We start from the raw sequence: 15251 nt of genomic DNA, 5'->3' as shown, positions 1-15251 counted from the left end.
GAGGTGGCGCGGTGGTTAGCACACTGGACTCGTATTCTGGAGGACGACGGTTCAAACCCGCGTCCGGTTTTCCGTCATTTCCCTAAATCGCTTGAGGCAAATACCGAGATGGATCCTTTGAAAGGGAACGGTCGATTTCCTTCCCCATCCTTCCATAATCCGAACTTGTGCTTCGTCTTTAATGATGTCGTTGTCGACGGAACGTTAAACATAATCTCCTCCTCCTCCTGGAACACGGAACCAATTTAAATTGCAGGTTGCCTATCCAACGGCTCCCAGGGGCAATAAAAATTTGCTATTCAACAGATCGCGGTAATTATTAACGGAATTTAAAAATTTAAAATTTTGTAATACTCGCATCAAGGGATATAAATTTACGTTAAAACTTTAACACAATAACATGAGTATTACGGTTAGAAACTGTGTTTGTATTGTGGCAGCATAACTCTCTGCAAGCAAATACCCGGATTTTATGCATCCAGTATTTGAGAATGAGGCACTTTGCGACTTCGAACAAACTTTCACATAATTTCAAACACCCCACAAAATGATGAGAGGAAAAAGTTTATCACTTACTACATTTTCAATGCTGTTGCAGTAAAACTTTAGCATCACACATGACGTTTTAATTTGTTACTTCTTCACTATCGACTCTATCCGCAACAGCTGGCCGCTGTAGCCGAGCGGTTCTAGGAGCTTCAATCCGGAACCGCGCTGCTGCTACGGTCGCAGGTTCGAATCCTGCCTCGGGCGTGGATGTGTCTGATGTCTTTCGGTTAGTTAGGTTTAAGTAGTTCTAGGTCTAGGGGACTGATGACCTCAGATGTTAAGTCCTATAGCGCTTAGAGCCATTTGAACCATATCCGCAACACAGTCTGCAGACGTTTCCCACATATACCATTGAAGCGCCTGCAAAATTAGATCATTGAACGACACAAGGTTCAGGAGATATGACGTCATAAACATTTAGATGTGTGAAAACTAGCTTAAAATTATTCAAACCGCATTCATCCAGGGTTTCAAAATGAGATCGCTTAGCGACTTCCAGCAAATTTTTAGCATCATTTCAAATCTTTTATAAACTTTTTCTCGTGTACATGCCTAACGTCTAATATTTAACACATTAACTCATCTGTAAAGTAATCAGACGTTTGAAAACGTTTTATGCACGGGACTCGGATTGTTTAAAGAACTGAGTGTTTACTGGTATATCTCGTTATACGGAAGCACGATGGCGTGTCTGCAGTGGGCGGAAGTTTCACAGAAATGTGCCGAGATGAGATCGGAGAAAACGAACCGCAGACGCGGATGCTGGCGTAAAATCGCCGCATTAGCGCCTAGTTGTAGACCGGCGGGCTTTCCCTCTGCAGCAGCTGCTGATGCCACAGACGCCGACTACCGCTCTCGCCGCGGAAGTAGCCGTCTCCAGCGCTGCGCAGAGCGGGTAGCTGCACGCTAGCGTTATTTCAGTCAGAAACCAAATATGCGAGCAGAGCTGTAGAATGCATTGTCGTGCTGATACAATAATCATCGTTTCCGGGCTGTTCCTCTACTGTACGCAGTACACAGTGCTGTAGAAGTCTCCATATCCTTCCGCAGTTAATGTTTTCTTAATAGCATGGGTCACATACTAACTGTGAAAAACACCTGCACATCATTGCACCATCTCCTCTGTACTTCAGTGTTGGCACTACACACAAGGGCGCGTAATGTTTTCCAAGAATTTGCTAAATTTTAACAGTACCATCGGATTGCTACAGGGTATAGCGTGATCCATCACTCCAAGTCACTCGTTTCCAGTCGTCCACTGTCCAGTGGCGTTTCTCTTTACACCACCTCAAACGTCGTATAGCACTGCCTACAGGAATGGGACTTAACATCTGAGATCATCAGTGCCCTAGACTTAGAACTACCTAAACCTAATTATCCTAAGGACATCACACGCATCCATGCCCGAGGCAGGATTCGATCCTGCGACCGTAGCAGCCGCGTGGTTCCGGAGTCAAGCGCCTAGAACCGCTCGACCACAGAGGCCGGCGACATCAGGACTGCTGGTGGCACTTTGGGACTTATTATGAGTTGTTTCTTCCTCTTATTTTATGCGAGCTTCTACACTACTGGCCATTAAAATTGCTACACCAAGTAGATGACGTGCTACAGACGCGAAATTTAACCGACAGGAAGAAGGTGCAGTGATATGCAAATGATTAGCTTTTCAGAGCATTCACACAAGGTTGGCGCCGGTGGCGACACCTACAACGTGCTGACATGAGGAAAGTTTCCAACCGATTTCTCAAACACAAACAGCAGTTGACCGGCGTTGCCTGGTGAAACGTTGTTGTGATGCCTCCTGTAAGGAGGAGAAATGCGTACCATCACGTTTCCGACTTTGACAAAGATCGGATTGTAGCATATCGCGTATGCGGTTTATCGTATCGCGACGTTACTGCTCGTGTTGGTCGAGATCCAATGACTGTGAGCAGAATATGGAATCGGTGGGTTCAGGAGGGTAATACGGAACGCCTTGCTGTATCCCAACGGCCTCGTATCACTAGCAGTCGAGATGACAGGCATCTTATCCGCATGGCTGTAACGGATCGTGCAGCCACGTCCAGATCCATGAGTCAACAGATGGGGACGTTTGCAAGACAACAACCATCTGCAAGAACAGTTCGACGACGTTTGCACCGGCATGGACTATCAGCTCGGAGACCATGGCTGCGGTTACCCTAGACGCTGAATCACAGACAGGAGCGTATGCGATGGTGTACTCAACGACGAACCTGGGTGCAGGAACGGCAAAACGTCATTTTTTCGGATGAATCCAGGTTCTGTTTACAGCATCATGATGGTCGCATTCGTGTTTGGCGACATAGCGATGAACGCACATAGGAAGCGTGTATTCGTCATCGCCATACTGGCGTATCAGCCACCGTAATGGTACGGGGTGCCATTGGTTACACGTCTCGATTACCTCTTCTTCACATTGACAGCACTTTGAACAACAGACATTAATTTTCAGATGTGTTACGTCCCGTGGCTCTACCCTTCATTCGATCCCTGCGAAACCCTACATTTCAGCAGGATAATGCACGACCGCATGTTTGCAGGTCGTGTACGGGCTTTTCTGGATACAGAAAATGTTCGACTGATGCCCTGGTCAGGACATTATCCAGATCTCTCACCAATGGAAACGTCTGGTCAATGGTGGCCGAGCAACTGGCTCGTCACAATACGCCAGTCACTACTGTTGATGAACTGTTTTATCGTGTTGAAGCAGCATGGGCAGCTGTACCTGTACATGCCATTCAAGCTCTATTTGACTCAATGCTTAGGGGTATCAAGGCCGTTATTACAGCCAGAGGTGGTTGTTCTGGGTACTGATTTCTCAGGATCTAAGAACCCAAATTGCGTGGAAATGTAATCACATGACAGTTCTAGTATATTTGTCCAATGAATACCCGTTTATCTTCTGCATTTCTTCTTTGTGTAGCAATTTTAATGGCCAGTAGTGTAATATCAACAGTCCCAATGCGGAGTATTAACGTAGCTATTGTGTTATCATAGATTGATATCACCCCCACCAGCGTCTGACAGTTGGCAATGGAAACGCACAGATGCCGATAGCAGTTGCGCTGTGACCTGCCACGGCTTCAGCGGCTCTGATTACGAGTGCCATCTACCACCGTGATATGGGATGGCCGGTGGCAGCTGCACGGCTAGTCTCAGTCGCAGTCTTCGACAGTCTTCACTCTTAGTGAGCCTTCGACAGTTCGCTCGTGCGTTAGTAGTAGAAGCAGGAGCTCACGCTGCACGACGCTCTTTAGTGCTGCCTGTTCTTTTGTAGAGTTTGTTTGCAACGCTTGAAGAAAGCTAGTAGTTAAGTAAAACTTCTGTTTACATCTACATCTACATTTATACTCCTCAAGCCACCCAACGGTGTGTGGCGGAGGGCACTTTACGTGCCACTGTCATTACCTCCATTTCCTGTTCCAGTCGCGTGTGGTTCGCGGGAAGAACGACTGTCGGAAAGCCTCCGTGCGCGCTCGAATCTCTCTAATTTTACATTCGTGATCTCCTCTCGAGGTATAAGTAGGGGGAAGCTATATATTCGATACCTCATCCAGAAACGCACCCTCTCGAAACCTGGACAGCAAGCTACACCGCGATGCAGAGCGCCTCTCTTGCAGAGTCTGCCACTTGAGTTTGCTAAACATCTCCGTAACGCTATCACGCTTACCAAATAACCCTGTGACGAAACGCGCCGCTCTTCTTTGGATCTTCTCTATCTCCTCTGTCAACCCGACCTGGTACGGATCCCACACTGATGATTAATACTCAAGTATAGGTCGAACGAGTGTTTTGTAAGCCACCTCGTTTGCTGATGGACTAGATTTTCTAAGGACTCTCCCAATGAATCTCAACCTGGCACCCGCGTTACCAACAATTAATTTTATATAATCATTCCACTTGAAATCGTTCCGCACGCATACTCCCAGATATTTTACACAAGTAACTGCTACCAGTGTTTGTTCCGCTATCATATAATCATACAATAAAGGATCCTTCTTTCTGTGTATTCGCAATACATTACATTTGTCTATGTTAAGGGTCAGTTGCCACTCCCTGCACCAAGTGCCTATCCGCTGCAGATCTTCCTGCATTTCGCTACAATTTTCTAATGCTGCAACTTCTCTGTATGCTACAGGAACGTGTTCACTAACAATTTCTGGTCCTGTCCAGTTTCCCTACAACGGCAGCTGCTGCACCATCCTATAGCCCACCTCTCCTTAGCGCTGTGCGAGGTAGTACACAACAGTAGCTGTATGTGTGCAGCCGCTGGACGGGGAGTTTGTACCGGATGTGAAAATTGGCGAGTCGGCAGCAGCGGGGCGGGCGTCCGCCTCCGGCGCGGTAATCTCAAATGCGAGGTGGAAACCGGGGCGGCGGCGCGTGGAGAAACGGCCGCCGCGGAACGCCGGCCAGCCTCGCGTCGCCTTCCGGAGGAGAAGCGGACGGTCGCCGGTCACGGTCGGGCGGGCAGGCGCCGTGGCGCAACCCGCAGCGCAGCGGCGCGCTCCACTGGACGCGGCTCTGGTGCCGTTGGGCAATCTCCTGGTTAACGAACCTTCCAGGGCCCCAGGAGCCGCCGCTCGGCCCGCCTCGAACGGCCCCTTCAGCTCATCCGCTACGGAGTCTCAGCGGCTTCTTACCATTTCTACACTCCTTTTACTTTTGCCTTTCTCCCACGCCTAGACCGAGTCGGCATAGTTATTGGGGGGTTTCCCGAGCAGCGACATGGTCGCAAATTGAACAGTGACCCGAAAATAGAATAAATTTCCTTCACTTAACATCTATGGTCACAAATTTTTATATCGTAAGACTACTGGTTTCTGTAATGACCATCTTCAGATCAGCAGCAAAATACGGGAAAAAACATAAGTACAACTATCAGATTGTCAACAGCTTAAAACAATAAAATAGACCATGATGAAAAGCATTACTGACATACATGTGGATTTGTGCCCTTTAAATACACTAATGGCCATTAAAATTGCTACACAAGGAAGAAATGCAGAAGATAAACCGGTATTCATTGGGCAAATATACTAGAACTGTCATGTGATTACATTTTCACGCAATTTGGGTTCTTAGATCCTGAGAAATCAGTACCCAGAACAACCACCTCTGGCCGTAATAACGGCCTTCCCCTAAGCATTGAGTCAAATAGAGCTTGGATGGCATGTACAGGTACTGCTGCCCATGCTGCTTCAACACGATACCACAATTCATCAACAGTAGTGACTGGCGTATTGTGACGAGCCAGTTGCTCGGCCACCATTGACCAGACGTTTTCAGTTGATGACACATCTGGAGAATGTGCTATCCAGGGTACCAGTCGAACATTTTCTGTATCCAGAAAGGCCCGTACAGGACCTGCAACATGTGGTCGTGCATTATCCTGCTGAAATGTAGGGTTTCGCAGGGATCGAATCAAGGGTGGAGCCACGGCTCGTAAAACATCTGAAATGTAACGTCCACTGTTCAAAGTGCCGTCAATGCGAACAACAGGTGACCGAGACGTGTAACCAATGGCACCCCATACCATCACGTCAGGTGATATGCCAGTATGGCGATGACGAATACACGCTTCCTATGTGCGTTCACCGCGATGTCGCCAAACACGAATGCGACCATCATGATGCTGTAAACAGAACCTGGATTTATCCGAGAAAATGACGTTTTGCCATTCGTGCACCCGGGTTCGTTGTTGAGTACACCATCGCAGGCGCTCCTGTCTGTGTTGCAGCGTTAAGGGTAACCGCAGCCATGGTTTCCGAGCTGATAGTCCATGCTGCTGCAGACGTCGTCGAACTGTTCGTGCAGATGGTTGTTGTCTTTCAAACGTCCCCATCTGTTGACTCAGGGATCGAGACGTGACTGCACGATCCGTTACAGCCATGCGGATAAGATGCCTGTCATCTCGACTGCTAGTGATACGAGGCCGTTGGGATGCAGCACGGCGTTCCGTATTACCCTCCTGAATCCACCGATTCCATATTCTGCTAACAGTCACTGGAGCTCGACCAACGCGAGCAGCAATGTCGCGATACAATAATCCGCAATCGCGATAGGCTACAATCCGACTTTTATCAAAGTCGGAAACGTGATGGTACGCATTTCTCCTCCTTACACGAGGCATCACAACAACGTTTCAGCAGGCAACGCCGGTCAACTGCTATTGTGTATGAGAAATCGGTTGGAAACTTTCCTCACGTCAGCACGTTGTAGGTGTCGCCACCGGCGCCAACGTTGTGTGAATGCTCTGAAAAGCTAATCAATTGCATATCACAGCATCTTCTTCCATTCGGTTAAATTTCGCGTCTATAGCACGTCATCTTCGTGGTGTAGCAATTTTAACGGCCAGTAGTGTAGAATAAATTTCCTTCACTTCACGTCTACGGTCACAAATTTTTATATCATAAGACTACTGGTTTGTATAATGACCACCTTCAGAACTTCACCATAATACAGGTAAAACATAAATACAACTAGCGGATTGTCTAAGCCTTAAAACAATAAAATGGACCATGATGAAAAGCATTACTGACATTCATGTGCATCTGTGCACTTTAAATATGATGATGCATAGCTGTTTTATAAAAACATGTCCAAACGTACTGGAGCCATAGTGGCATCGTCAAATTCATTTCTCTTGCTATGCTCGTATCTGTATTACTGAACGGCTAACCCGCTACGTGGTCCACGGCGCACAGTCCCATGCGCAGGTTGCCTATCTAACGGCTTCCACGGGTAACAAAAATGTCATTTTTAGTATTACATATTATTATTGACCGAATTTAAAGTCATGTCACATTCTGTTCTTCAAGAGATGTTATAGAACATTAACGGTTTATCACAGTTAGACGAGTATTACAGTTGGAAACTGGGTACGTGTCCTGAGGGAGCACATGCCCCGAACTACATTCAACCAGCAGTTGAGACTGAGAGCATTTAGCGACTAGCAACAAATTATACATTTAATTTCAAGCCTTTACTAAATTATTTCTCGCCGACACCTCCCACACAATTGTGAAAAGGACTAATTTTCGTTGTTCAGCATCAGGCATTATGTTTTATTATTTGTTCAAATGGATCATATGGTACTAAGCACTATAAGACTTAGCATCTGAGATCATCAGTCCCCTCGAGTTAGAACTACTTAAACCTAACTAACCTAAGAACATTACACACATCCATGCCCGAGGCCGGATTCGAACCTGCGACCGCAGCTTCAGCGCGGTTCCGGACTGAAGCGCCTATAACCACAGCGGCCGTCTATTATTTGTTACTACTAACTCTATTGAGAACACATCTTCCAGACAGTATCCACATCTACCAATGAAGGTACGTGCAAAATTATATCATTATACGACGCATAGTTTACGAATTAAGACGTCATGGATAATGAGATGCGCGAAAAAACTATCTTTCGCTTAAAACCGACCGCAAATTATCCAGACTATGTTTGTTAATGAGAGCACTTAGTGACTTCCAACGAACTTTCAACATAATTTCAAATCTTTTCTAAACTTTTTCTCTCTTGCATGCTTAAAGTCAAAATTGAACGCATTAACTCATTTATAAAGTTATTAGATGGCTCTGGCTCTGAGCACTATGGGACTTAACAGCTATGGTCATCAGTCCCCTAGAACTTAGAACTACTTAAACCTAGCTAACCTAAGGACATCACACAACACCCAGTCATCACGAGGCAGAGAAAAGTTATTAGATGTTTGAAGCTGTGTTATACATGGGAGTTCGAGTCTTTAAAGATTCTGGGGGCGTGGATTTACAGATAATTTCGTAGACGATTGCAGATTATCAAAGTAAAGCCGATTATGACACCCAACAACAAACCCTTTCACCTCAACAAAAATTCAAATCAAGTGAATTTAGTTTTTTTTTTACTATACCTGAGACATATCTATGACAACAGCACGAAGTTTCTGATTGCTTGCTGGTTCTATTCATTCCATACGACACTTCCGAAACGGTATTTTTTAGATCTCTTGTAAGAAATCCAGATTTCGAATGCTGAAACCACTTTAATACTCGTTAAAAAATTTCGCCAATACCATGAGCTGCACGCAAAATATTTAATTTGCCAGACCGCTGTTCGTGCCCAGGGACTATCATCAGTGGCATCTGATGCAGAGGACAAACAAACATACAGGGGAGAGCCGGTCAAAATGGCCACAGCGGGCAGAGGGGCCATTGGGGTCCTTGGAGCCATAAGGTGCTGGAATGGTGCGGGAAATTTCTTATCTCCCTATAGAGCCCAGCCACTCCACAAAATCCAATCTATTTTCTTTGATTTTTTTTATATTTAAGTTGTCCTGATGTAACGTAAGCGGTCAGTTCGTGCATTTATTCTTTTTAGTGCAATTGTGTTAAAGTGTCACATCTTGACTCCAAAACCCTACTTTATTTATTGAAATTCTGGCCATGCTATTAGGGGGTATACAAGTTTTGTGTAATGGCGTCAATGCAGGCAAAGTGGCCAGCTTGGCGGTGGCTTCTCGCCACTTTACGAGCCAAGCACCAACTGGTTACTTAGCAGGTAGCAAATAAAGAAAGAGAAGAAAAAAATACTAAAAAGAAGTAAAAATGGAAAGCAGCCGAAGAGATGAAAGGCAGTAAAAAGAAAAAGGCGAAGTGCAAGAACCCCAACCTCGGGAGAGCTTCTTTTTGACGACAACGATGAAAAAAAGAGAGTGCATTTATTGCGAAGAAAAATTTTCAAATTCAAGAGCAGAAGTGGAGTACATGTTAAATGCGAGTCGTCCTCCCTCTAGTGCCACGAACTCTGTACAGTAGTTGAGGAACACATTTTGACTTTTATTTGTGAAAAGTGGAAACAATTTAATTCGAATCATAATTTACAATAAAATATATTTATTTCTTTGTTAAAACAGTTTTTAATCCATTATTTTTAAGTTTAATAGTAAGTGGCCATTTTGCTTCTTTGTGGAAACTGAATTGTTTAAAATACTTAATTTGATCCTAAGTTACTGACTCTCTGTGATATTTTGCTTCCGTTGTAGCAGATTATAATCACTTATTTCTATGCATTTCGTTCTACTGCTTCTGACCTTAACTCCCTGGAGAGCCCAGCCATCCCACAAAATGCAATCTATTTTCTGTGACAACTCAGCTCTCCCATAGCTATATCTACAACATAATAATATTTCTAAATATAATATGTGACGCGATGAAGCATTACTGTACTTTTTGTCGTGCAATTACATGAGGAAAAGCTGCATTTCAAAAAGTTTACATTTTAAATACATTTGTTCTGAAGCGGGTGAAGGCTCGTACCTACAAATTCACACATATGTGGTGCCTGTTCTAGCAGCCACTATGAATTAGTGTGTGAATAAGTTGAGAATTTGAATCTGACAGGTGGCGTGCTAGGGTAATAGCACATTTCGTTCTACTGCTTCTGACCTTAACTCCCTGGAGAGCCCAGCCATCCCACAAAATGCAATCTATTTTCTGTGACAACTCAGCTCTCCCATAGCTATATCTACAACATAATAATATTTCTAAATATAATATGTGACGCGATGAAGCATTACTGTACTTTTTGTCGTGCAATTACATGAGGAAAAGCTGCATTTCAAAAAGTTTACATTTTAAATACATTTGTTCTGAAGCGGGTGAAGGCTCGTACCTACAAATTCACACATATGTGGTGCCTGTTCTAGCAGCCACTATGAATTAGTGTGTGAATAAGTTGAGAATTTGAATCTGACAGGTAGCGTGCTAGGGTAATAGCTGCTATGACCATTGTGTCTGGACGCTTTAGTGGTCATAGCATCTGCCTAGTGAACAGAAGACCCAGATTCGAATCCCGGTCCAGCACAAATTTTAAACTTTCCCTGTTGATTTAAATTAATGCCAGCTCGCAGCCAGTATCTGTAATTCCTTTGTGTCTTTACTCATTCACAGTCATTTAGCAGATGGTTCGTTTTCGGACCTTTGTTTACTGGAATATTTATGCTTTTGCTATGGTATACTTTCAGCCGTCTAAGTTTTCGCTGTTAATTACGGTACACTCCGTTAAGATAATAAAGTAGTAAAATATCGCATTGCTTCAGCTTCGTTAGATTAACACCAGTATAGTAGATCCTCGTAATCTTTTCGATTCGTTACATCTTTCTCAGCTGTAGAATTAATGTTACAACGTCATTTGGAAATATAACGAACAATACAGTATATTACGGGAAACACTTCCGAACTGTGTTCTACTGAATTTTGGAATCAGAATATTTGTCCTGAGGTTGCTACTACGACATTCTAGAATCTTGATTTGAGGTATGACTAGTGTGACTCTCCTTGCAGAGGCTGAGTCCTGCGTCTGTTGAGTTCCAGTAGAGATATAATTCAGCAGTAGAAGTAGCTGCTAGGAGCAGGACGTACAAAAAGTGCCACTGTGCTTTCTCCGAGACTCAGGAAACCGGCACGCATTCCTCTGCGCTTACCACTTAGCGCTAGCGGTCTCGTTGTATGTTTCGTACCACCAGTAACCTTTTAGTAGCATTGCCACTTCCACTAGTTACGCCATAAGTAAGAGAAAACACAAAGGCAAAACACTCAGTTTTCACTTTTCCTCAACCGCATTTACGGTGATTTGTTAACAGCACTTTCGTAATATGATAGTATGAGAATATGTCAGTAGGAATAGGACGGATGTCGTCATCTATAACTTAGTGATATTTTTTAATGTTGTCGTCGTCTTGCGTGCGGAGACCAGTTAGATGTCTGTTTCGTCTTCACAAAGTTTTTGTCTGTCGTTTCCTTGGTCGACCTCTATCTCTCCTTCCTTTCGGACTGTGGTTCAAAATTGTCTCGGCTAGTCTTCCACCTCTTTTCTGTTTTCAACTCTCTCTGTATTTAACTATTTCCTCGTTCACAGGAAGTAAAATTAAACTCATTTCGGATATCTTGATTCTGTATTAAATCTCTTCTTGTGCAGCACTTCACTGTCCTCATGAAGCTCTGTTTGTTCTTGTATTTTTCAGTCGTCTTTCTTTTTATTTATATAATTCTCGCTCTTATACAGCAGTAATTGTGTCACCATAGTTTTATCAAATTAATTAATCAAATTTAATTTTTGTATCTTCTCAAGTTTTATGGAGGAGGAGGAGATTAGTGTTTAACGTCCCGTCGACAACGAGGTCATTAGAGACGGAGCGCAAGCTCGGGTGAGGAAAGGGTGGGGGCCGGCCGAAGTGGCCGTGCGGTTAAAGGCGCTGCAGTCTGGAACCGCAAGACCGCTACGGTCGCAGGTTCGAATCCTGCCTCGGGCATGGATGTTTGTGATGTCCTTAGGTTAGTTAGGTTTAACTAGTTCTAAGTTCTAGGGGACTAATGACCTCAGCAGTTGAGTCCCATAGTGCTCAGAGCCATTTTTTGAAAGGATGGGGAAGGAAATCGGCCGTGCCCTTTCACAGGAACCATCCTGGCATTTGCCTGAAGCGATTTAGGGAAAACACGGAAAACCTAAATCAGGATGGCCGGAGACGGGATTGAACCGTCGTCCTCCCGAATGCGAGTCCAGTGTGCTAACCACTGCGCCACCTCGCTCGGTCAAGTTTTATGCGTAAGTATTCTGTTTATTGCTCCACATATTGCTTGAAACGTGTGCAACTTTTCACCTCTACTATTAGCGTAATAATAACTCGTGTCACTACCTGGATACACTCTCAGAAAAAAAGAAGTCATTGTCCGAATGGGACGGAAATTGACAGATATGATGTACAGGTACAGACAAACAAATGATTACAATTTCAGAAAAAATTGTTGATTAATTAGAGAGAAAGAGCTTTACAAATTGAGCAATCGAGAACACGTTGGTCCCTCTTTGTTTGTTATGCAAGCAGTTAATCGGCTCGGCATTGATTTACAGAGTTGTTGGAGGATTTCCTGAGGGAAATCGTGCCAAATTCTGTCCACTTAGCGCGTTAGATCGTCAAAATCCCGAGCTGGTTGGAGGGCCCTGCCCATAAGGGTCCATACATTCTTAATCGGGGAGAGATCCGGCGACCTTGCCGGCCAAGGCTGGGTTTGGCAAGCACGAAGGCAACTCGCACAAACTCTCGCGTATGCGGGCGGGCATATCTTGCTGAAATGTAAGCCCAGGATGACCTGCCGTGAAGGGCAACAAAACGGAGCGTGGAATATCATCGACGTACCGTTGTGCTGTAAGGATGCAGCGAATGAAAGGAAATGGCACTACCGAGCATCACTCTTGGTAGTCGAGCCGTATGGCGGGTGACAGCCAGGTTGGTATCGCGCAGCTGTCCGGGCTGTCTCCAGACATTGAGCCCCGATGACCAGCAAAGGTGGACCAACGCGTTTCTGACTTGCTCAATTTGTGAAGCTCTTTCTCTTGAATAAATCATCCAGTTCTTTTGAAATTGAAATCATTTGTAAAAAGGTCACAGTCGGATAATTTCGTTCGTGGTGCGTCTCTCTTTTCTTTTGTCTTAGAGTGTATATCATTACAAGGGGTGTTCTATAAGTAAAGCTATACTTTTTTCTGGGCCAGTTTCGTTTGAAAAAATGCGAAATATGTTGTAGGACATCGTGGAGTATTTCCGCGTCAGCCTCTGTAGTTTCATGAAGTTCCGACAGGTGTCAGCAATATACATGGCTTACGAAATGTCGTCCAAGCAGAGAGCTGTCATTGAGTTTCTTTTGTCCGAAAACCAGAGCATCGCAGATATATTCATAGGCGGTTGCAGAATGTCTAAGGAGATCTGGCCGTGAGAAAAAAAAAAAAAAGTGAGTCGTCTGTCATCATCCCAATAACATCGCGCAAACTTCTGCGGTCTACCTCATGCCTGCCTGGCGCACACTGTCGTGATTCCCACAGTGTTTGGACGTGCGGACTCTTATTCGAGACGATTGACGGATCACTATCAAAACTCCTTGCTGCTCAATGCCGAAAATTGGGCGACAAAGTGAAGTGTCTGTACAAAGTGTTGAGGGCAGGACTGAGTAGTGCTGTGAGTTAAAAGCTAGTGAATGAATAGATTCATAAACGCACGGTCAATAAACAGTGTGACTCAAACGTGAAGCCTTATGAGTACCCCTGGATGTGTGAACACAGAGAGACTGGTTGATTGCTAGTATAGGAGACTCACCGTGCGGCCTGGCGGCGAAGTGGTGGTAGTCGTGGTGCTCGTAGGCGACCTTGGTGGGCGCGCAGCGCGCCAGCAGGCGGCACTTGTGGGTGGCCGCGTGGTAGTTGGCGGCGTCGCACGAGTGCGGCCGCAGCCGGCACAGCTGCAGGCAGCGCTCCGCCGAGTCGGCGCGAAGGCTCGTGCCCGGGCCCGCCACGCGCGCGTGGGCCACCAGCCGCGGGGTCGCCACTGCCAACACACCAAGCCGTCTCGTCACACACCATACGATAGCACTCTTAACGTCTAGGAAAAAGGGAAAACGGGGGAAGTCCGAGTACCACTCGCGCATTGGGGGTTCCGTACAAACTATGTATGTGTATACAAGGGTGATTTTCTCCACCGTTTACAAACTCTAGGGACTGATGAAAGAATACGGAACAAAAGAGATCTAATAAACTTATGTCCGGAAATGCACGGTTTCCATGCTAGAGACCATTTATTCAACCACACCTCGTTACAGAGGAGCAATGGCCTTGCCGCAGTGGATACACCGGTTCCCGTCAGATCACCGAAGTTAGGCTCTGTCGGGTGCGGTCGGCGCTTAGATGGGTGACCATCCAGGCTACCATGCGCTGTTGACATTTTTCGGGGTGCACTCAGCCTCGTGATGCCAATTGAGGAGCTACTCGACCAAATAGTAGCGGCTTCGGTCAAGAATACCATCTTACGACCGGGAGAGCGGTGTGCTGACCCCACGCCCCTACTATCCGCATCCTCCACCGAGGATGACACGGCGGTCGGATGGTCCCGGTAGGCCATTCGTGGCCTGAACACGGAGTGCTCGTTACAGAGACTGCGGTCTAATATGCGCTATAGCATCCAGTCACATTTACACTATGCATGGTATCCTTCTAGGGGGTGGTACTGTTTCTCATACGTCGTGCCCTAGCGCCCTCTCCTGCCATAGTAACTGGTAATGTTGTGTGCGATTCACTTCTCTTGCTGACTCACCTTGTAGTGCATGTCATACATCGTTGTGCGCAGTGGTCGAGAGCTTGCCGACATGGTGTTTACTTACGGAAATGCAAATGGTAGCGGGCGGCGGGCAGCAATTTTGTATTAGGAGACCTGTCCCCGCCGACAATAACCATAGCATTCAATGTTTGCAACAGTGTTTCACCCTAAGACAGGGTCGTTTCAGGGAGCAGGAAATCATGAAGGACGTACCCGAGTTGTTCGGACACCAGACTTGGAGGAAAATGTTATTAACGCTGTGTAAGGCGATCGTCGTGTCAGTACCAGGCAGTTGGCCCCCCAGTATAGGGTAAGTCAGACGACCGAGTGGCACATTCTCCATGACAATTGTTACTGCCATTATCACTTGCAGCATGTGCAGGGCTTACTAGCGACAGACTTTCCACATAGGGTACAGTTTTCTCACTGGTTTCTTCACCAGCCAACCACCATTTCGGGATTTGTATCAGCCATCCTATTTACAGATGAGCCCACCTTTATGTGTGGTTCAAAAATGGCTCTGAGCGCTATGGGACTTAACTT

General features: G+C 45.6%; 1 protein-coding gene across 1 annotated transcript in view; it reads right to left on the bottom strand.

Moving 5' to 3' along the window:
• The window catches only part of LOC126259944 (uncharacterized), a 43869-nt gene that overhangs the window by 10707 nt on the left and 17911 nt on the right, over positions 1 to 15251 (bottom strand). Inside the window, exon 2 of the mRNA XM_049957046.1 lies at positions 13716 to 13943. Coding sequence (XP_049813003.1) covers positions 13716 to 13943 — 228 coding nt within the window. The remainder of the gene's footprint in view (positions 1 to 13715; positions 13944 to 15251) is intronic.

This window comes from Schistocerca nitens, chromosome 5 (assembly GCF_023898315.1).
Source record: "Schistocerca nitens isolate TAMUIC-IGC-003100 chromosome 5, iqSchNite1.1, whole genome shotgun sequence".
NCBI classification, from domain to species: domain Eukaryota; kingdom Metazoa; phylum Arthropoda; class Insecta; order Orthoptera; family Acrididae; genus Schistocerca; species Schistocerca nitens.
The sequence above is the reverse complement of the archived record's forward strand: the minus strand, read 5'-3'. Positions and strand labels throughout refer to the sequence as shown.